Raw genomic sequence first — 23,514 nt, 5'->3', positions numbered from 1 at the left:
AAATATGAGTGGTATCATCTAACACTCTGAAAGCAAATAAGTGCAGTTTCAAAAATGCACAACTATTACTTTAAAGGCATTTGAAAATGTGAAAATCAGCTTTTTTCCTTCTGCATTAAGTCAAGTTAAAACAAATTGTGCTTGTTTAATTTGATACAAGATAAAGTCACTCCCTACACATAGTGCTTTTATCAAATAGAAAGATTTGCAGTGGTTTAGGTTACAAATTCACTTCCAGCTGTTCACATAAATATCAAAACTTGGCAAAGATATTGGTGTTAGCTGCAAATATAAGGTAGAGCTTGACATCTGCCTGCACCTAATAAGACCCAACTGAACCCAGAGGATTTAATTAAAGTTTGAGAGAATGAGTTCCTTACGTTGATGAAAATAGTAAAAAAAAATAAATTAATAAATAAAAAGGAAATTGGTAACATATTTAATGATGAATCGCATTTTTCTCATAAAGAGCCCTTTAACTTTCATTTAGATTGAACAGGAAAGTTTAAGGTTTGGGCCCCAGTGGCATCAGATTTTAAGGCATAAGTCAAGCTCTAGGAAGCGGTTGGGGGTCCACAAAAGGGTACCTGTCATCTTCAGGGGAAGCGTGTTGGATTAGAATCCTGGGACTTGCGGGACGTCTCCGGGGCAGGGAATGGGACAAAGATTTTCTATGTGTACACGGGGAAAAAAATCACTTCATTGAAAAAAATCCCTGTTTGATAATCTAATATGCATAAGAGGGCAACAGCCACTGCACACATGCATTCTCCTAAACAATGGCCACATACCAACATAATACAGCACCTAATCTGGTTAGATTGAAAAAGTGATTTTTTTTCCTGTTTGCAATTTCCCACAATTCAGACAATGTTGGCATCTTCTGGGGGAATTTTTTAAAAATAGTAGCCTTGATTGTTGACAGAGATCATTTTTAACATGGTCAAATTTTACAACACCAGTATACCAATACCTTGAAATCTAGGGGTGCAACGGTACGTGTATTCGTCCTGAACCATCATGGTACAGATGTTACGGTTCAGTGCATGCAGTCACACAAAGAATATGCTCCATGACCCAAACAATTACTGTCAAAATAGTTTAATAATCCACTTCCTCCAATGTGCAGAATAATAACTCTAGAGCGCGAGTTCCACCCAGAAGGTTTTGGCAGCGCATTACTTAGCTGTAGTATGCTCATGGGTGTATGCTAGCCGGCTTAGCCAAGGTAGCCTGGTTACCCTGCAGTGTTGCTGCTATCAGAATGACAAACGAGAAACCCATAACACTGACCGAGTGCAACACTATTATTAAATATGCTCTGTTATCTCCATAGTGAAATGATACCACCTCTCCTCGTCCCCCTCCCCTCTATGATGGTTGTCTCCACCGTCATTTCTGACGTGGTCAGACAGCAAGAACCAGTTCTAAGAGAAAAATGTAGTTAAAGTATGAAAGTAAAGGTAGTGGTAAAGGAAGTGGTTTGGTCCCTCTGAATTTTTTTATTTAACCTTTATTTAACCAGGAAGTTCCTTGAGATTGAAATCTCATTTCCGAGTGAGACCTGGCCAAGACAGCACACCAGTTACAGTTTAAGTAGAAATAAAACACAGCAGATAGGGAATACAAACATCAAATACACAAAGAAGAGACTAAATCCAGCTCATACAGGCAGTTACTTTTCATGGACTTTTAACATGGCTTTAAATTTTTCTATATTTTATATATATCATTATATATGACATCATTAGATTATTAATACTGAAGCATCAGTGTGTAAGCAGCATGTTACTGTTGTAGCTGCTGGAGGTGGAGCTAGTTTCAACGACTTTATATATAGTTAGACCATAAATCAGCATAAAACAGCTGTCAGCAGGTGTCCTGACTCATTGCAAGAAACAGAAAGCTTGTTTTCCTTTTCCACTGCAGCACAACTAAACTGTTTCAGTAATAGTTTCCTATGCAGCACCACTAAACTGTTTCAATAATGGTTATGGCCAATGAGCCATTGTTGGATGTTTATATTTTTCAAAATAAAAGACCAAAATGTTATTTTCTACCTTTCCTCTTTTTTCTGCTGCACTGAAATTGTACCGAACTGTGACCCCAAAACCAGGGTACATACTAAACCGTGAATTTTGTGTACCGTTACACCCCTATTGAAATTATATATAGGATATATATTACCCAAATTAATGTAACAGCAAGTCATTGCAAAATCAGAAAGCCAAGCCTTTTCATGCACAGAGTAAAAAGCTAATTGTGCCTATCATGGCTACAAGTTAAATATAATGCTTCAAGGGGCACCCTAGTCGCCATGGCTGGATTAACCTGTTAGGGGTGCCTCATGCAAACATTTCCTGTTGGTCCCCTACTGACCCCCACATACCACCCTCTTTGTAATGTGTATGTATCCTATGCCTGTTGACATTTCTTCCAGTGCAGTAGTAGTACTCCTGTGCTGGAATAACACTTAATTTGTGTTCATCTATGGTAATTTGAACAAACCCAAATTTTCATAAATACACATCATGTAGCACACAAACTAAAAACTAAAATAACAGGCCTTTTAAAACTAGATTTTGATATAGGGTCCCTCTGCAAGACAGGACCACAATATTAGCTTGTAATGCCTTACTTAATGCTTACTTTAGTGGTGCAAATTCCCCAACAAATTTGCAAATAATCAAATTACTGAAACCAATTAAATTTTCAGTGAAACTGAGGCTTTCCCTGGGTATTTGGGCCCAAGAGGAAGTTGCCTGCTTTGCCCGGCTGATAATTGCCTGGTGGCCCATGGGTTTAGGGCGCAGACCATGAAATGCAATGTCCCTGATTCGGTTCTGGCTGGGACATTTCGTTGCATGCCATTCCTCAGCTCTCTCTCCTTTTATTTCCTGTCATCTGTCATGTAATTAAGGCAATGAATGCCCAAAAAATACTAAAAAAGAAATTCAAGCTGCAATAATTGGTTTTTCAGAATGAAATTCCCTCTTTGTGTTTCCATGAACAGTATTTCCCTCTTGAGTAGTGTGGTAGAAATACATCCTGGCAGGCACATATCGAGTTTGCTGTCGGGGAAACATACCAATGACAAACCTACATGCAATTGCCAGGATGACTATACCCAATAGAACATAACAAGAACTGTGAATTAGGACCCTCATCTCTTATAGTGTCACACTACAAAGGTATGACTTCACAGTCAAGTCTTTCAACATACAAATGGTTCTTTGATTATGCTGTGGATGATGGTTGACCAAGAAAGCAGTGCAAGCACCACAGATCTCTTTGGATCAAGCTGCACAGCTGGTTACATGCCTATTTTTTTGATAAACAGACCTTGGTGACAATGGGATTGGAAGTGAGGTATTACTAAAGAGTGTAGTTGAAAAATTAGGCACATCAGTGGTTGAAGGGTCAGTTCTGCTGAAGACTGGATTGTGTGAAACTAAGCGGGATCAAACAGGTTGGTTGGTGAAGTATTTCATCTTTAGCTACAGTAAGTAGAGCCTTTGGGAAGGTGTACAACGAGAGGTGCACCATTTCTGATGTTGGGGTGCCAATAGTGCCCCTACTTTGATGGGTCAATGAGGATGTCTAGATACTTTTTTTTTTTTTAAATTGCATGCAATTTAGATTTTAAAATTAAGCAATTCTGAAATTTAACAAATAGAAGTATTATAAATGATACTTGTTAATGATCTACTCCAGGCAGTTTTGAGAAATCATTGCACCTTCATACACAATTTGAGGATTGTGCCAAAGCAAAGGAGCTGCTGGATGAAACAGCAGAAAGACGGACTAGAGTAGTGTACAGCAGGAGTCTGAGTGGTGTGAGGAGGGGGAAGCTTAATCTTCAACTAGTGTAGGACCATTCAGAGGGGGAGAAACTACAAAGACCAGAAAGGTAGGATAAGAGACTACATGAGGGGTGATGGGGTACAGAGGCTGGTACCTTTCAGACTCTGGTGAGGGGACATGATTGTCTGGAGTTAGACAGTTGGCACTAGCGCTCCTAACCCTGTCCAGAGAAGGTTGAAGATCACTAGAGGCAGCACAGCACAACATGCCATCCAATGGGGGAAGAGGAGAGGAAGAGGAGACAGAAGGAGAGGACAGAAACAAACACAAAGAGAAAAACAATGGACAAACAGAAAAAACATTTTAAAAGAAAGTCCGGTTAGATTCCCAAAATCATAATGCTAATCTGAAAACTAAACCATGACTGGCTGGTTGACGTAAGGATGGGTATGTCTTTAAGTTGTCATGGTTGTCATGGAGATGGAATACTGTATGGCGGAAAACGTGTTTTTTTTAATTGTCATGGCATAGGATGGAATGATCTCTGCACTTTTTTCCCAATCTTGCAGTTTTACAATCATATATTTAACCATGGATAACAATCTGTATGCAGACGTGTGCGTGTCTTACCTAACCATCACCTCATCTGTCAACATTTGAATGCGGTGTGTGATGGAGCGGCGCGTTGCCATGACCATGTGCGATCCCACGACAGAGCTTATCTTTCGACATGCAGGCAGCGAACTAGTCACAAGATGAAATTTTCAAAAAGAGCATGCATTCGCAAATTAAGAAACAAAAGAAAGGAAAGAAAGCTGAGATTGGGAATCTAATCTGCGAAGCTCCTACTGCTGAGGAAAATACTCACATATAAAGAAGTCCACAGGCTTATGGAGATCTCAATCTTATCTCCTTCTACTATAAATATGTGAAGTCTTGCAGATGTCCTAACTCTAACATTGGTGATTATCAGGTTTTACTACAACAAAATAATGAAGTGCTTCTCCATTGATTGGGGGAAAAAAAATCACACTGACAACACAAAATGTCTCATAAAAGGTCTCAGTATGCTTCAAACAACGTACTTGTAACATCAACTAACAGTTTGTGAAAGGCCCTTTCTAACATTAGAAACAGATGGATGCATCCAACAATTTCCTGGACTTTCCTTCAATCTTCCTTTATGAAGAGACTGTCCCAAAGTGTTTGCAATTATTCATATTTGTATCATATTTGTATCCTTCAAGAGTGGCCATAGATTTTAGATGAAAGAGGAGCTATTTTTCAAAAGTAAAAAAGTGCCATTAAAATGAATCCAAAGACAATTTCTCTTACTCATAGTCACAGCATTTCTGAGGCTTGCATGGGCGTGAAAATGGTTGAATCATCAGTACAAAACATTAAGGACTGTGTTTGAAGAAATCCTGAACATTTATTTTGATTTAAAAATTCCATGTCAAAAAATGTCTACATAAAAACTTCAGGGTAGAAGTTAACTAGGACTCCCAAGGTGCATTTCACAAGAAACATCCAATCGCAAAGCTTTAAATTGTGTTCCATGTGCTACTTATGGTAGGTGAAAGCCTAAGATTATGCAGTTAAGAAAACATAAGCAGCTTAAATCTACTAACCTCCAGATTCTGGGTCAGTTTTTTTGATTAATTCAGCAACTATGACGATGTGTTTTAGCCTCAACTGCAACCATGTGTTCTGAATTCATAACAGCTCTATTTTGCGCCTCTGACTGGTTTATTTGCCATTGCGATGGTACTTGAGGATTATGGGTATTGTAGTCACAGTGGCCGGCAATAACATAAATCTGTATAATAGTTACATTACCCACTTGAAACTCATGTTTCCGTGTTTCAGTAACATTGAGGATACTGTTAAAAGTAGATATGGGAATACAGACTGGGGAAAATACTTTCGGAATCATCTTTATTCGGAACAGATATAAACACTTTGTTTGTTTGAGGCATACTGAACCCTTAAACTTACCTGTTTGTGTTTTTTTGGATACCATTGAATAAAAGTGGCATCTTGGGTGGGAGTGTGTTATTGTGCCTAGTCGATCTCCTGAATTTAGCATGCATGCAGCAGACAGAAGAGGGAAAATGGGAGGAATGGGTGGAAAAAGAGAACAAAAGAAGTGTGTGGGAGTGTTTGGACAAACAGAAAGTTCCTTCAGGACAAAAGATGTGGCAACTTATCCAGTGATTTTATGCACAATGTAGTATGTTATTAAGCTTTTAAGCATTTAAGGATATTGTACAAGAGGCTCATCAGCTGATTTCTACTTCAAGACATTTACTGTACTAGAAAAGCAAGGCAAGTTTCATGTTTCAGAACTGTCGGTCAGAATTTCTGCGAAACAGTCAGTTTCTCAACAGCGTAATTCTTGCAAAAATCACTGGCAAAGCATGAAGGTTTTTGCAGTGTAAGCGAGTATAACTACTGCATGGCATGACTAGCATACAAGCTTCAAAAGCCAGCTTTCATCCCTACTGACAGGCTTAAAAACACCTTCCTCTCTCAAACACATCCATGTGTACAGACAGTACATACAGAAAGTGTTTATTGTCTTACTATGTTTCTATCACAGACAGGTATGGTTGTACCTGTTATAATCTGCCTCTCATGAGACATACAGATGTGTTCTCAGGAATGTAACTTACCTCTATGACTGTGTGCATGGGTGTGACTACACTTGATACATAAACGTTCTTTGACATATAAAAAATCTTGATATCTAAAACTGTATCAGTGTATAGGAAAAGAGTGCAGAGACATGATCTCTGAATCATTTTAATCACAAAGCTCAGATCGAATTGGTTGATAATCACTGGTTTGATTTTTACAAGAGGGCCGAGAGTGAATCCTTATGGATCTTTGCATGACACAGATGTTGAGCAAACCTTGTGTGTTTATTCTAGCCCTAGTAACCCATACTGTTGGCCTGGTTGTAGAATAGCAGCTCGCTACAGTAAGAAGCACTGTCCTGTATACAAGCATGGTCCTGTAGTGTCCTCTTGTGGATCTGAGGCAGTAGTACAACTGAACAACCACAGAATTTCTTTCTGCCTTTTTATAGATTTCAATTTTTCCTAGAAATGCCAGTTTACAAATCTGCTTCGTAATTGCCTACCTGTCACTTTCCTGACAATCCATTTTACCAAACATAATGGCTGGAACTGAGTCTCACTTCAGTATATTTCTTTAGGTCTGCAATTTTACTCTTACTGAATTATGTTGCAATTTCTTATCCTTTTTTGTGTAACAATACAAAGACCATTATGTAACTTTATTGCCTTATATATAAAGTAATGCAACTTTTATTCTGACATCTTAAATTTACTTTTACACCTATAATACAGAAATCAAACTCAAACCCAGAGCCAAAATGTAAACAATATGTCATGATTGGCCAATTTACCTGGTGTGGAGGCACTCAGCACTTTTGCCTCGCATTGACTGGTGGATCATGATGACCTCACTGTGGTTACCATGGGGATGGATGACACATGAGGAAATCAACAACAGTCAAAAAACCAGAAGAGCAGAGGGAGAAGAGGGTGAATAGGAAAGAGAAGCTCTCGCTGATTTCTATACATAGATGACACACACATACACACACATAGAAATGCCATAGATTTTTGCAACCAAAGCCTTTTTGTATAAAGACTGCCCTAAAGTCACTACAACATGACAATCAACTGATGGGTACTGCACCAAGCTCTGTTCAAGTCCAAAGAAAATAATTGTAATAAAAGAGAAACTCAGTGAATGAAAGTGCAGGAAAAATGAAATATTAAAGATAATTGCAAACAAAAGAATTTAACCTTTTTGATAAAATGAGGTTTTGCCAATACCGATGACAGGCATTCACACTTCACAGATTCCCTCCGCAACGGACACAGTTTTGCACAAAAAACTATTGTCTCATACCAACTTTGCATACAAATATGCGGTCACTATCACACACAATAAAAGCAAACAGTAAGAGAATAATTTCTTTGACAAACACTGAAACGACTGATGACATTTAGTCTAACTAGATGTATTATGAGTGGTTCTCACACACACACAGACACACACCTGTCATCCAGGTACTCCTCCTCCTGGTGGCGACCTCTGGCAGCGTCGTAGTAGCGGGTTGGAGAACGAGAACGACGAGCGTGAGGAAGTTCATCATCCAGACTCCTGAAAGAAATACAGAAAGACGGAAAGCAAGAAAGAAAGAAAGAAAGAAAGAAAGAAAGAAAGAAAGAAAGAAAGAAAGAAAGACAGAAAGAAAGAAAGAGGAAGGAAAGAAAGAAAAGACATAAAGAAAGAAAGACGCTTATGTCAGGTTAGTGGTCAGGCAGTATTGCAGCAGACTCTTGGTGGGGCTCATTTGGCTCGGTCAGTAAAAGCAGAGCTGGCAGCACTGTGTGTTCTGCATCAGACAGACATTTCATTAGTAGATGGACTCTGTTTGCTGGCTTCCAACAAACTCTCTTATTCCTCCTCACTCTCTACCATGTTGCATCTGCCTCTTACAAATATTAGACAGATGTCTCCTCACCAGGATGATACTGGTCCTTTAACAGGACTAAGAGTCAACAGCCATGCTAGCATCTCTATGAGGCTTTACTTTTACAGAGGTGCTTTGAGCTAAATGGTGATGTCAGCATGCCAACATGCTCACAAACACATTATGCGGATGTTTAGTAGGTATAATATTTACCATTTTCACCATCTTAATTTAGCATAATAGCATTTGCTAATTAGCACTAAACACACACATAAACCAAAGTGCTGTACAAATGGAAACTTTGACCTGAAGATGGTGCTAGATGAAAGGATAGGGAATCAAAGTTGTTACAAATCATCCTGAGGAGCACATGAATGTCTGCACAAAAATTTGTGGAAATCAATGTAGTACAAGTTGATGTGGCACTACAGGAAAAGTCAGGGATCAAAGTTATTGGGCTTCATCCTCAACCTCCCAAATTTCGTGGGAATCCATCCAACAGCTGTTGAGATATTTCAGGCTGGACCAAAGTGGTGGTGATGCATGCCTTACTATCTCAATTCTTAAATACAACCATGTAACAGGAGTGAGCTAGGAGTCCAAAGCACTGAAAAGTTCCTTTGGTCAAGCTGACCATAGCGCCCGCTCTCCATGAAGTGCAAAATTACAATTTTTCAAGCCTAAATGAGCTTAAAAGCATTTCATACTCAAAAGATTTAGGTCTATCACCTTTAATATAGTCAGTTTTCTTTTTCCTCAAAATGCTTGACTCATAATGATGCATAAGTAATATATTACTGCTTTATTCATGTCAAAAATCAGCATGTTTCTCTTGTAACCTTGTGCCAACCTCTAACCCTCACCTCTGGGTGGGAACGTTTGGTGGCCGTGACCGGATGCGCCCCTGCTCCTCGCGGTGCGGGGAGACTGAGCGGGAACGTATGTGATGGGTGGGTGTCCTCTGCTGATCAGGCACCTCCAGGGTAGACGTGGGCTCCCGTTGCCTCCCCCTGCCACGCTCATCTGCTGCTGAAGTGCAGTGGCATTGCACATGCACATATGAACACACATGCATAAGTAAATGTGGATGAGTGCACAGAAATCAATGTAAACATGGCAAACATGGAGAAAGAACTTCAAGCCATTCTTCATTGGTTGCCAGTGCAAACCTAATACAGCCCTGATGCACAGTTGATTTAGAGTGAACACTACAACGGCCACCTGGATGACACATAGTATCTTAGCTTAGACAGGACAATGGATAATAACTATAATATTTAGAGTCAAAGTATGTAATAATGACAAATTAAATAGACTTCAGCAAAACGGCAGTCTGTACCTTAAACCTTCATACCTAGATATGAATTATTGTCACTCAATATCATCAGTAAATAGAAAGCAGTATATGCGGTGTGCAGTACAAAAACACACTCCAAATCAGGAAATGCAACAAATGTGTTTTCCCTTTTAGTATGTGATTTGGTATTTGTTGCATTTCTGGATTTGGGGTGCGTTTCCCTTAATGTTTTCGCTTTCACTCTTGTGTGTGCTTTATCCTTAGGGGCCACCATACTTCTGACTGAAGACTATGCCATATGAATGCAAAAAACTCAAATCATTTATTTATCAAGTCCCACGTTTTAGCTTCTTTGTAGTTGGAGCCTGTAAGTGGCATTAAAATCATCCATGTGTTTTATAAAGACGGTTTACTCTAGTAATGATTAATACACAACAACTACCATTATCTGATCTAAGAGGACATTTGACCTATAAGTGATAAAATGTTGCTACTGTCTTGTGGAATATATGTGAGTGAACATGGCTAAAAAAATATTTCTGTTATTTTCTAAAATGTTTCTGAAGTAATTTTATCTGCACAGTCTCCCATTACTGTCCTTATTCACTGAATTAACTAGTAAAGTATACATTAGCTAAATGTGCATTATATACAGTATTTATACACACACACACACACACACACACACACACATATATATACATACATACACAGTCTTCCATGTCACACCATCACATATTTAAATAATGTACAATTTAGATTTACAACTGTATCAACATGTAAGCCTAGCATATCAAAGTATTTACTTTACTACTACTTTTTACTCTTAAGAAAACATACATGTTAACATGTTAGCATGGTGCCTGGCAGCTACAACAGGACAACCTGTCCCTTGGTTACAGACTAATAAAGATTAGACTAATAATAGAACTGCAGCAGGCTATTTTTCATTACTGTGTTCTGTATTTTTAAAATGTAGTAACAAAAAAAGCAGAACAATCTCTGAAGATAAAAATATAAATAGAGAGATCGGCCTTGAAGAGATCTGTGCAACTGTGTCAGGCTTTGTTGTGATCCCAAGGTCACTGGCTTCATTTCCAAGAGAACAGCATCTCAAAGCTCACAGTGGGCCATTAGTTTTGCTTTGGAAAGTGCTACCAAGGCTTTACTTCATTTATTCCTACCATGCATGGGAATTAAAACAAAAAGTTGGTTAAAGTGATGTGGTGAATTTTGCAATCCCTCCTGTCTGTTTTTGACACAGAACACATATATACACACAGAAAGGGTTTGACTGATATGGTTTGTTAGGAGATAATGCAAGCTGAATCTCAAAATAATTTAATGCCAAAATAGAATTCCATCAATTTAACTATTCAGTGTTTTCTCAAGAAGTTTACTCTTGTCTCTTAGTGGAAAGTGTCTGAAACAACCTATAAATCATTATCCTGAGGTACAAAAACTCTACATTGATATTCAGGATGATAAAGTTTTTCATACTGATGTGGAATTTGATTAGATTTCAGGTATTCACACCAAACATTTTACTATAGTCTCCACTTTCTACTGAATCCCCAAAAACTGATATGAATAGTAATTTAATATAATTAAATGTATGTTATGTAATTTAGTAATAAATGTTTAATAATAAGCTTTTTGTATCCATACTTTAGACTGATTATTAACAGCCCATACATATATAAAAACCTATACCGGTCTAACCCTCACATATGTAGACAAACACTCAAACAGAAATCTACAATATACAGATGTACACTAATACATACACAAACAAAAAGCTCAGTGTTTCAACATACAGTACACAGTAGGACTGTACTTTCTACTTTGCTAATGGTTGAACTGAATAAAACTGTCACCAAAAGAAATGAATGTCTTTAAAGTGTACTTAAGATGTGACTCATTCCCAAGCTCGTCTGAGGCAAAACTACTATATCTGAGTGGAGCATGGAGCCAGCCCCATGCCAACATGTAGTCTACAACATGACAGTGTTTCCCATACACTGATTTATTTGTGGTGAACACTCATACTATAATTTTGTTGTGTTTTTATATTCACATTTTAAGTAATTTTGGGGACCTATTATGCTAATTTCCAGCTGTATATTTTTATTTTGGGACTCCACTAGAGTAGCTTTGCATAATTCGCAGTCCAAAAAACTCCTTATTTATCTTATACTGGCCCTTTATGCAGCCCCTAAGTTCAGCTTCTGTCTCTAACAGGCAGTCTTAGTCTCTTAAGGCCCCCCTCCTGATGAGCCCACTTTGTTCTGATTGACCAGCTTTCCAGAAGCCTGTCAAGGGGCAGCCGTATCAAAGTTGTGTTAAGTCATTGCTGATGAAAACCCAATATTTCCTGCTTTTGCTGCTTCATATTAAAAGCTTTTATTAAAAGCTTAAATGACTAAATAACAGAAGACTTTTATTATGAAGAATTTACAAGAAATGAAACATGTTCATCACCGAATTAGCAGAGCTTCATTAGCGGCACTAAAAAACAGTCGACATAACAACATATGGAGATATTTGGAGCTCTTTGTTGAGCAGATCAGTTAGAAATAATGCAGGGAGGAATAGTACAAGCAGAAACAGCCACAGTGATGATGATGTTTGATGAAGAGCTGCACACGACCAGCACACCTCCAACAGGTAAACTATTTATTTTACTTTGCCAGCTCAATTCAAGTCATGGCTAGACGTGACTTCCCCCAAAACAATGGAAAAACACTATAATGTTAGCGGAGCAGAGCAGTGAACTGGCACGCTGTGTAAGGAGCAGATGACCATACAAAGAAATTCATCACAAACTGACGTTGGCTCAGGCTGAAAGTAGGAAAAACCTTTGGAAACCGAGCATTCAGAGCAGTCTGAAGCTGGTGCTTTTTGCTCACAGGGATTACTTCTACATACGTTTATCTCATTATTTGACACTTTGGCCACATGTATGAACATCCGACATATTAAAGCATAATAGGTCCCCTTTAAATAATACAACTATCGAATTCCATTAACAGGTCATTGAAAAACAAGAAAGCTTGATGAAGAATTTGGGTTTCGTTTACTTTTAAATCACTAATTACAAACAGCATATAACTTAATTTTAATGCAAAAAAAAAACTTTTCAAAATCAAAATTTCACCTTTCTTTAGTTTTTTGTCAGCTGATGTGAACTTAGCTTAATGCTAATATGTATGCATATGCATATGTATGTATGCTTAATGCTTGTGGTGTATGAAATACATTTCAGCATAACATTTTGACACAAAATGTATTCCATACAAAAACTGAAAAGTGAAAAATGTAAAGAAAAAAACACCACAAATAAAAATACAAGCTTCTGGAAAACACTGCATGTAATACTAGGAAACAGCCCCCACCCACCTTTAGACACTACTGCTGTACCCCCATCATATTCAGGGTCTGTTACACGCTGAGAACCTACACAGTCATAGACACACACACACAGACACACACGCACAGATGTGTATTACACACACACGCACACAAATATGTATGCACACATCCAAGTACAAATGCATATTAGGGAAGGGAAGCGAAGGCAGACATTTACATTAACATACATGTTTTACATCGCTCATACATAGTAAAACACACAACCCTTTGTCTCTTTCACAGTGATGCATGAACACCTACACACACACTCACAAAAAGAGGATATGAAAGAGCTTACACATAAATATACACAATTACGTGCATTCACAGACACACGCAGACTCAGACTTACGCTGCAGCTTCCTGCCCGGGGTGTCTGTGTGTGTGTGTCGTCGGGGCAGGTATGGGGAGGGTTGGGGCAGCGGTATGGATGAGACATCATGGGTTTGGAGTGGATACCAGTGAGGCTTGTCGTCAAGCAAGGCCGTCTCCAGCTCTATCAGGATCTGTTCAAGACATAATCCGCACAGTAAATAACTGCCTGATAACATAAAACAGACAGTAGGAGCTGCACAATAATATATCAGGGAAGATTTTACATGTACTGCTGTCAGGTATTTCTTTCATGTAAAAAAAACTCTGGTTCACAACAACCATTTCATATTTTGTGTCAAACTCTTTATCCTCAACAAAATAAGTTGTTGTTGTGGTGCTTTGCCACTGCATATAGAAATTATAACAGAGAAAATAAATGATGAAAATATGACTATATTATATATTAATATTACAAATTCTGGCCTTTATAAGAAAAATACACTCTAAAAATTACAACTGAATTTATAACGCTCTGTACATTGTGTCAATCTACTTCTGCATATTATTTCTTTAATCCAACCCATGCTGATAACAATGCCCTGCAACATACAGTATGTTAAAGGGAAACTTTGGCATTTTTCAACCTGTACCCTATTTTCCCATAATTTTGGTGCTCTCACTCAATACTGGACCACTTCCAAAACTTTTTGTCCACATTAGTCACTTAGATCCAAAATGATAGGAAAATACAGTCCATGTTGAAAAATACCTAAGTTTCGCTTTGACATATCTTGTGTTGAAAAGTAATATAAATGTGTGTGAATCATAACTGTATTAAGGAATATTTTGACCATTGGAACAAGTTGAAAACACAACACTGACATATTATCACCTATAAAGTTGGCAAACATGTCAGCAAACAATTGCTTTTTTACTCTAGCAGACATGGAGGATCATTAGTATTAATTGGATGTCATGTTTGTCTCCACGTGATGGACAAAAGTCAAATATTAAGTCCTCTCTAAGCTCTGGTCTGGTGTCTATCAACTGCAGAGGGTAGCTCTTTAGTAGTTCAATGGTCCACTATGTTCAACTTTGTCTGCTGTATTATGCTGAGCAGGTAATGTATAGTCAGCTAATCAGAGCTTTCTTGTTGAAAACAGCTGCCAGCTGTGGCAGAAAACAAGGCTGATGAAAGCAGAGTTTGCAGGCCAGAAAACCAAAGCAATGGTGCTAAAAGACACTAAAAGGCTCCTTACAGTTGAGGAGAACTCTAGAGTCCGGTGATAATTCTTCACTACGAGGAACCTCTTTCATATTACACAACGTCAATCAGTCAACTGCTTATATAAAAATATTGAGTGCAGCTTTAAATACTACATACAGTACACTGAAGTGTATAATGTTGATTATTCAAGGCACTTGGCACTTTATCTCAATTTAATCTCAATCTAACTTTAACCTAATCCCTTCTAATCTCAAGATAACAAACTGATTTCTCCCAGCTATGAGTAAATTATCACACTTCCCAAAGATAATAATTACGTTTGTGATTCTCATTTTTATGAGACCAATAACTTTAAAAACAATGTACTCTATCTATCTGGATATCTTTGGATATTATCTCATTATCTGAAGATATAAAGTATAGTCCCGATGCTAATATTATAATATTATATTATGTAGCCTACTTTACTGTCTTGACTTTTTGATATGCTCCCTTTCTCATAAGGCTGAGAGGAATAGCTCCATGATTACAGACGATGAAGTGTGGAAGTAAATGTAACATTTAAGTCCTGATTAGGAAGTAATGTGTAATATCTCAAGATAACATATTAATTAAATTGTTATCTAGTGATAACAAGTTTAGCCACCAATTTTACACTGTGATTCAGAGAGATTCATCATCACCACATTACTACGTCTCAAGAACAAGTGAAAAGGGCAATAATACAGTAGAAACTAGAAGACAGAGGAACCTTTATTCATTGTGTGTGTGTGTGTGTGATACCTCTCCCATAAAGGTGCTGTCCTCTTCTGGTGACCTGGGCTGGTCCCACACAGTCAGCTCCAGCATGTGGTTGCGGAAATCCCTGCGATGGACGTGAGTGTAGGCAAATGTTTGGTTCCACTTGGGCTCACAGGTCTTCTTCATTGTTTTCGTCCTTCGTTTGCTCTTGTCACTATGTTGAACAAGACACAAACAATACATAGCCACGTGCAAGCATACACACATTTTAATCGTTAAACCAGGTTGGTTCACGGAAAAAAAACAATCACAAGCACCAACTTCAATCGCTCAGTCTGGAAGCCAGTATGGAGGTGTTTTAACCTGCAGTTCCTCAAAAGGCCACGTGATGCAGGTTCCAACTAAATTATGAATGTATCCAATTTAAGTAGGAAACTCTAAGCTTTCAATGTTTTACACAAGTCAGGGTCCCAGTTGCTAATTTAAAATGTTTTGATGGTAATTTTGTAAAGTACTGCTTTATAAAGTATATATTATGGTGTACGGAGGGACATTTTTCATTTCTAAATATGTATTTTTATCTTCTTGTAAAGGGGAGGTTGGCATACCTGCGGTCAGGGAGGAAGTACATTTTGACGTAGGGGCTCCTGGGCCGCCCATCAGGCCGGAGAGGAAGCTCTGCAGCCTGCATCACGTTGACTATTAGCTGATGACTCACTTTGTCATACCACAGCTTTACCTGGGTGGGAAACATACACAAACATATCTGATGCACAGTCTTTATCATAACAAATAAACAGATCAATACATTCACAGTGTGCACACACACTCACTGAGAGTTGTCCAGGCATTAGCTGTGGAGCGTCTTGGAGCATCCCAGGACTGGAGGGAGATAGGACGTTTAAGGTCGGTCTCTCCATCTTCTGGGACTCAAACGAACTGGAACCTGCTATGAAAAAAACATGAAATAAAAGAATGGATTTGAAATCCCAAGAAGAGGTGGTGAAATGCCAAAACTTTTTCAAAATTTTTGCTCAGCAGTATAAACTGTCGGGGAGTGGGAACATGTCTGGTTAGACATACGTACATCATATATGTGCGTATGTGTAATCAGACAGACAGACCCGATTTCCAGTCTTTATGATAAGCAAAGCCTAATTGTCTCAGAGCAGATGTTTTCAGGCTGTGAGGAGAGTTGAATGGGGGGACATGGAGGGAGAGACGCAAGGCAAAGATACTGCCTGAGGTGAGGAGACAGGTGAATGCCAGTGTTCTAAAAACAACAGGAAGTTAGTTATTGAAGTCTGACCACTGATTTGGCTGCTTATCAACACGGTCAACAGTTCAAATCTGAACACAAGTACATGACAATTTTAGCTTAAGTGTGACTTACACCTTCTGAGAATATTATCACTGTATCTCTGATGTCAATCACAAATAAATGCCTATAAATCACCAAAAATGTAAACAAATGTAGACAAAAAAAAAAAAAAACAGGGCTCAAATTGTAGCCTACAGGTACTAACTGAGATGGAGGGTGTGTCTGAGAGGGGGCCCACAGTGTTGAGACCTCCTCAATCTTACACACAGAAATGCAAAGATAATGTATAAGACAGATAATCAGCCAGACAGACACACAGACATAAATCCAGACAGACTTACACTTAGAGAAAAAAGAGATGTTACCACAGCAGATACCTACTAGATTCTAATGGAGGGTGGGACGTGTCGGGGATTCTTGGGATATCACTGGAAAAGAAGCAGCAAAGACAGGTTTCAGTCACTCTCATACTGACATCTAACTGGATTAAACATAGTTAGTAGTATTCTTGATGCACAGGCATACATGCATATTAATGTAGTATTTATTATACAAGTAAAAAGTAGTATTGTAATTGGTTATTTAGGTTTTCAAGCTAAATGTCACATGGTTAAAAACATGGAGAAGCAAAGGGAAAATGTGAGTAGAGCCAAGCTCTTCTCATGAATGCAGTGTTTCCCAGACTCATTTAGACATTGCTGTCAGGCCAATCATGACTGGAAATGAGAACCAATAAGGTCCAGCTCATAACTCAGTAATGTCCACACCACCACCACCACCACCACCACCGTATAAAAAAGATCCAATGGGAAACACCAGAATCCACTGCACCAGCTTCATGTAATAGAAAGAAAGCATGGTAAGTTGAAGAACACTTATCAGTGTAATTTGTCATTTCAAATTAAGCATTTTAACAGCCTTGACCCAACCACTCACTTTATTAATGGTGTTTCTGACCTCAACTGAAAATATCAATATCAATTTTACAAAATCAATATAACATTCACTCTATGAAGGTCTGAGGACTGAAATGTCATTAATGAAGTGAGTACAGGTGCAGGATTCTTTTATCCCATGCACCTGTCAATACAACTTCATAGTGGGCAAGAACTTTATCATAATTGTTACCTGATGAAATTCTGTATTCACCAGTGGGGCAACAAACTGACATTCAAAATTTGAATATTATAGTGTTTATACTTAAAATGTTTATCTTAAATCCAACTATTAAACTGATAGGTGTTTTATGGACCCTAGGTTGCCTTGGAGCCCATTCAAATATGGAAAAAAACTAAATTAAAAGAGAAAACAATTAAAATAAATAAAATCAAATTTTATATTGCTTGCTTTATGAATCCCAGCTTTCCCCATTATAAACCAGAAAAGGAAGCACTACAAAGATCTTAACATCTGATACTGTAAGTGCTAGATTTCTTTTTGGCGTCAGACTTGAAAAACTAGCAATGAAATAAAGGAATCCCAGACGCTCCACAAACAGTTTAAAAAGCTAGCAAAAGCAATGCTACATAGATGGACATTTCCTATTGGCTATTTTGCATCCCCTCCAGTGAACCTTCGGTTTGATTTAGTTGGAGATGACAAACTGCAGCTGTTTTTACAAAAGCCAATATTTGCATCAATTAGCATCCCTACTAAACAGGATTCATTCAGTTCATTAAGGGATGCAAAATGGCACCAGCAAAATGAAAATTGTTTCCATAAGCGTGAGAGAATTAAGGAGTCCTAACAAAATGGGCAGATTACTTACTGATATTTTCTATACACCCTTCGTGAGTGTTTGGAGAGAAATTAATACATTCAACTTTTTTCCATTACAGAGGAAATGAGGTTCATTCTTAAACTGCAACATTTTCAAGAGACAGTCAATATTTTACTGTAAATTACAATGGATTCATCTGACTCACAACAACACAGTTTAGCAAAAATACTGAAGCACAACTTGTATATTTATTACTCAGTTGTTTACATGAGGTTACTTGGACTGAAATATCTAGACTAATAACATTTCAGAAGACTATTGGATCCTTAAAAAAAAAAGTTCAGAATTTTATGTTCTAGGTTTGTTTGACAACTTTCTAGGGGAAAAAAGTCTTCACATCTGACCCTATAACACAGTCACGTCCTGAGGCATTCTTGTTTCAATGTGTAAATTAACATGGTAATGCTTTATATTATAGGTCTGTAATTTTCTAAAAATTTCCTTGGATGTTTCCTGATAGAATTATGCATTTTTTTTTACTAATTATGAGGAAAGAGTGAGACTGTTGAATGGGTACACCAATTAATTGCGAGCAAAACTTAGAGACTTTTAGTAAGTGCTTAGTAGAATGCAAAAATGCAAAATTTCTCTAGAGGCAAACATACATTTCAACATATACGGAGAAGAAAGTTTCTAATAATAAGTTAACAATGAATATATTTTCAACAAATATCCCATTTTCCCTATAATTAGTACCAAATTATGTATTTGTTTCCAAGAAACTTGTGAAGAAACTACTACAAAATTATTTTTGGAGTTTTTTTTTTTTTAGATACGCACATCTGATCTTGAAGTAGAGATAAGAGATAGAGATCAATTTCATTGTGTGCAATACAATATATAACTATTTGAGTTTAAGAACAAGCCCTAAATACCTAAAATCTGTGGCTATAGATTACTTTAAATAAATTTAAAATTTTAAAATGTCTTTCACATTACAAAACACTAAATTTATCAATTTATTATTATCTTAGTTATGAAAGTATCCGGAACCTCAAAACTTGACATGAATAAAGTTTTCTACCATATTATAACTACAAATAAATATACAAATTGAGACTTCAGGGTATTTAAATGAGTGATAGCCAGAACAGACCAGTAAAGAAAGAATGAGAAAATTAATGAATTAAATAATATTAGATAAATAAAGAACATATTAATCAATAAAGCTATGAGGCTGTTAATGTATATAAATAGTTGTTTTCTGTCTGCATGGAATGATGAAATACCCTCCAACAGCCTACTTCACTAACACTTCAAATTAATAGTCTACTTCATTAAAATTAAACCACTCAAAAAGGCAAGTAAAACTATATCCACAGCATCAATCAATATAACCCAAGTTACAATGCTGAATTTTCCTTTCTAGACTATTACAGAAAACATATCAACCATTTTCTGGCTAAATAGATAAAGCATTTATGACTCAAAGGTATACAATCTTAATTTAACATGATTTCAAATGAGTCACTTTCACACAGCAAGCCATCTACAGTGTACTACCCTCAAAAATGTGTTCAAGACCTGCTTGGTGGAATTTTATAAGGCATTAACCAAAATATCTGATGCAGCCACTTCTTGTCTTTTATGGAGCATACCGCCAATTTTATTTGGCCAATAATAATTTATCTGATGCCATCCAAGAAATAAACACAAGTGCTTTTTTAAAAGGGATATATAAGACAAAATGGAAATCTCCTGTTCCAAAACTTGGCAAGTGCCAGCAGTAGGTAATGGCTGGCTGTTTTTAATACTTTGAATGCAGGCACACAGTCGTGGTCAGAATACAAATAAATGGCCCTGTCTCCTCTTTTATCTGAGGTCAGCCAACTCTGAGTCACAGCCTCACTCAATGCCGGGTTAATTTCAATGCAACACATAGAATTTTGTGAATTGGAATATGAGTATCTAGCAGTGACCACTGTACTGGGTGTGTTTTATTCCTGACTTACCCAATAGGCCTGGATACCACTAGTTCCACTTGCGGCTCAGCTTGAGACTCCAGGATGATATTGTAAACTTCCTTCATAGTCGCCCCTGGTAACAGCTTCCCGTTCCACTGCAAGACCTCATCACCTGAAATCACACGCGCAATCATTTGTGAGTATGTTTTTTACACGAGCAAAAATCAGCAAAAAAATTAGTCCATCTCTTAGTACTTTCCAACTTCCCTAGCCTGTCATCGGTTCTAACTGAAGACACAAATCTTTAAAAAGTTTAACATTTTTAAAAAAAGTCTCAGGACTTTCCTAAAACAGCTGGCCACTGTAGTTTTTAGCAAACGGGAGTAAAAGTGCTCACATTTGTTGCTCTAGTGCGTATTTACGTCTACACAACAGTGTGTGTGGGACTAAATCACAATCGTGGCCTTGTTCATGATAATGAACCAACATGCAACCATGTGGCTCTTTATTGTGTTTTTAAGAATATGTTGGATAACAATGGAGCTTGATGGCACAGAGGAATAAGATACTGCACTGTATATCCAGCTTTGGCTAGTAGGATAAATTCATTGTTGGATTCTAGTCTAGTTTTTAGCTGTGACAATAAGAAAAATTAAACGCTTTTTTAAGAGACATCAAGTCAAACTGTATTCATTAAAAATTCAGAAAGGGTTCTCCTAAGATTTAGCATGCAGCATAAAGAAACATGGTGAAAAAGACCTTAAATATCTACAATTCTTTATTGCTAAATAAGATTACTTTAAGATCATTATGGTTTTTCCAGTCTTTGTGAGGACCTGCAAATATTGTGATGGGTGTGATGGTTTAGTCTACCTGCTCTCAGATGTCCCACCACGTCAGCCAGGCTTCCCTTCTTGACTTTAGTGATGAAGGCACCTAATCTCCCTGACTCTGTTATTCTGCCTCCCACCACCTACAGAGAGGGAGATAGAGAGAGAGATGTGAGTTCTCCAAAAAAAGTTGTGTGTATCCGTCATATCAGAGGTAGACAACACTGACTGACAACCATTTGAAATGACTGTAAAACTAAACATTTTTCTATGTGTGCATGTGTGTTCTCCAACCCCGCTCTGACCTTTAACCCCAGCAGAGCCCCGGCTTCTTTAGGCATGGTGGCGCTCCTCTTGCTGAGGGTGATTCGTCCAATCAGATGGTCTCCCTCCTTGGATGGCTGCCAGGTTACAGGATGCTGAAACAGGAGAGGGCAGATAGATAAACAGATGCACACTGACTTTCAGAAGACATATGTATATAATGTATATGCTAATATATACACAAATTCAAAAGCATGTGTGCATGAATCCAAAGGAACCAAAGAAATACAAAACAATGAGCTACAACTTAAAGGTTCTATATGTAGGAATCAGAAATTCCTCATCATCAGTGACATATGTGGGCAATAAATGAGCTGTAGTCAACATCCTGGCGTCGTCGATGTTAGCAGAAGAGAGGCAAGGCAATTGGGAGCACGCAAAAACGTTACTTCCATTGGATTGGATAATTGGATTCCGCAGAAAATCCAGCCCGGGTCCTTCACATAGAAATCAGTCCAAAGGCTGTTACAGACAACCGAGAAAGTCGGGGAAGGTCTCAGTTTTTGTGTTACATTACTACCCATTCACTCATTGGCAATAAAAAAACGATTAATACATGTAAATTGCCTCATAATTCTACATATAGAACCTTGAAGAAATAGTCACTTTTACATTTATATTTTCATAAGTATGTTGCCAGTCTAAATTGAGAGTCCTTGTTGTTCCTTCTGAAGTAGTTGTCTTATATGTTTACAGATCGAAAATGCACCATAATTCAATTGTGTTGATAATATGGCCAAATTCATGTGTGATTACTTCCAGAGCTGGTTTGAATTAGAGACAACTTAATGCATTTACAGTCAGATTTGATGCTTTTTCCCCTCCATCTGATGACAATAGGATCACACGGGATCAAAGGTTGCAACAACTTGAAGGATATTTCCCAGGATTAAATTAGCTTAAGTTTGCTACCAACTATCACTAATTAATATAAAACAACAGTCTTTTGACATCAAATTTATAAATCCTTTACTGTAAACACCCAGGGTCTGGTAGGTATTTCATGGGAAAAATCTTTCGGTACACAAAGTCATGTGTTTTACATTAATGGATTCTTTCAAATAAATATAAAAACAACAGTGAAGTTAGAATTGGCATTGATAGCTGATTGTTTTTAAGAAAAAAACAGAAAGACTAAATTCATTCACAAAGGATGCAAAGAAAAGTACAGGACACACAAATTGAAGAGTGATCACCACAGCAATGAGTCATAACATGATGATATATCTCCTTTAAAATGTTAAGAAAAAAACTTCACGCTAATTTGAAAACTTGCGAGCGGAATATGAAATACATTTTTTTTTTTTTTTTTTTAAAGTTACTTACATGCCATACAGTGGGGTCATGTGGGTAGCACTCCCAGTCGCCTGCAAGAGAAAAGAGACCAGCTCAGATACTGTGAATGTAGAAGAGACGATGACCTCCTTCGTATCCCTGTTGTGCACACACACACACCCACGCACACACACAGATATAACTGAAACTGTATACACAGCACATACCAGCCTGAGTTCTCTCATACACAGCTCTGCCAAATTTGGGGGCTCTTCAGAAGGTATTTGTTTACAGTGGAGAGGGTTAAGTTTATTGAATATTCAGGCCTGGGCTAGAATTAGAAATTTATCACCGCAGTAGCAGGCCTCAAAGTAGTCCGCCGAGGCAGTGATGATACCAAAGGACAGCTAAGCCTTTTAAAATGCTATAAATCCCCCCCAGATATTTTACAGATTAGATGTTGTAGATTTACTCCAGGGGTAATGCAGTGATGTAAGGCTAAATAAAAACATTGGCAAATTACAACCACAAATTGATGGCCATTACAAATCATGAAATCCAAAAACATGACCAAAAGTATATTATAATTGCAGAAAAGCACAAAAATAATTATTTTCTGTTCTTTTCCTTATAAGTATGGAGGCATTAGTGTGCCAAAGAAATAATTGACCATGCACTAAGCCCCGCCAAGCTTTTAGTTGTTGCACTGCACATACGCAGTTTACAGCAATAGAGTGTCTGATTCACCACTAAAAATTCTTGCTGATTTTT

General features: G+C 37.6%; 1 protein-coding gene across 25 annotated transcripts in view; it reads right to left on the bottom strand.

Moving 5' to 3' along the window:
- Nucleotides 1-23,514, bottom strand: part of LOC121911669 (regulating synaptic membrane exocytosis protein 1-like) — a 101,313-nt gene that overhangs the window by 15,779 nt on the left and 62,020 nt on the right. For 13 of the 25 annotated variants that reach the window (XM_042433384.1, XM_042433387.1, XM_042433390.1 and 10 more), the window contains 16 exons: nt 22,795-22,835; nt 21,450-21,563; nt 21,188-21,287; nt 20,363-20,486; nt 17,012-17,058; nt 16,143-16,258; nt 15,918-16,048; nt 15,352-15,523; nt 13,378-13,531; nt 9,181-9,346; nt 7,900-8,004; nt 7,238-7,297; nt 5,803-5,880; nt 4,435-4,548; nt 3,959-4,048; nt 588-671 (listed from right to left, as the gene is read on the bottom strand). In XM_042433384.1, coding sequence (XP_042289318.1) covers nt 588-671; nt 3,959-4,048; nt 4,435-4,548; nt 5,803-5,880; nt 7,238-7,297; nt 7,900-8,004; nt 9,181-9,346; nt 13,378-13,531; nt 15,352-15,523; nt 15,918-16,048; nt 16,143-16,258; nt 17,012-17,058; nt 20,363-20,486; nt 21,188-21,287; nt 21,450-21,563; nt 22,795-22,835 — 1,696 coding nt within the window. The remainder of the gene's footprint in view (nt 1-587; nt 672-3,958; nt 4,049-4,434; nt 4,549-5,802; nt 5,881-7,237; nt 7,298-7,899; nt 8,005-9,180; nt 9,347-13,377; nt 13,532-15,351; nt 15,524-15,917; nt 16,049-16,142; nt 16,259-17,011; nt 17,059-20,362; nt 20,487-21,187; nt 21,288-21,449; nt 21,564-22,794; nt 22,836-23,514) is intronic. The other 12 variants (XM_042433392.1, XM_042433394.1, XM_042433409.1 and 9 more) reach the window with 9 other exon arrangements.

The sequence above is a fragment of the Thunnus maccoyii genome, chromosome 14 (assembly GCF_910596095.1).
Source record: "Thunnus maccoyii chromosome 14, fThuMac1.1, whole genome shotgun sequence".
NCBI lineage: Eukaryota > Metazoa > Chordata > Actinopteri > Scombriformes > Scombridae > Thunnus > Thunnus maccoyii.
Note: the sequence above shows the minus strand (reverse complement) of the source record. Positions and strands in the feature narration are given on the sequence as shown.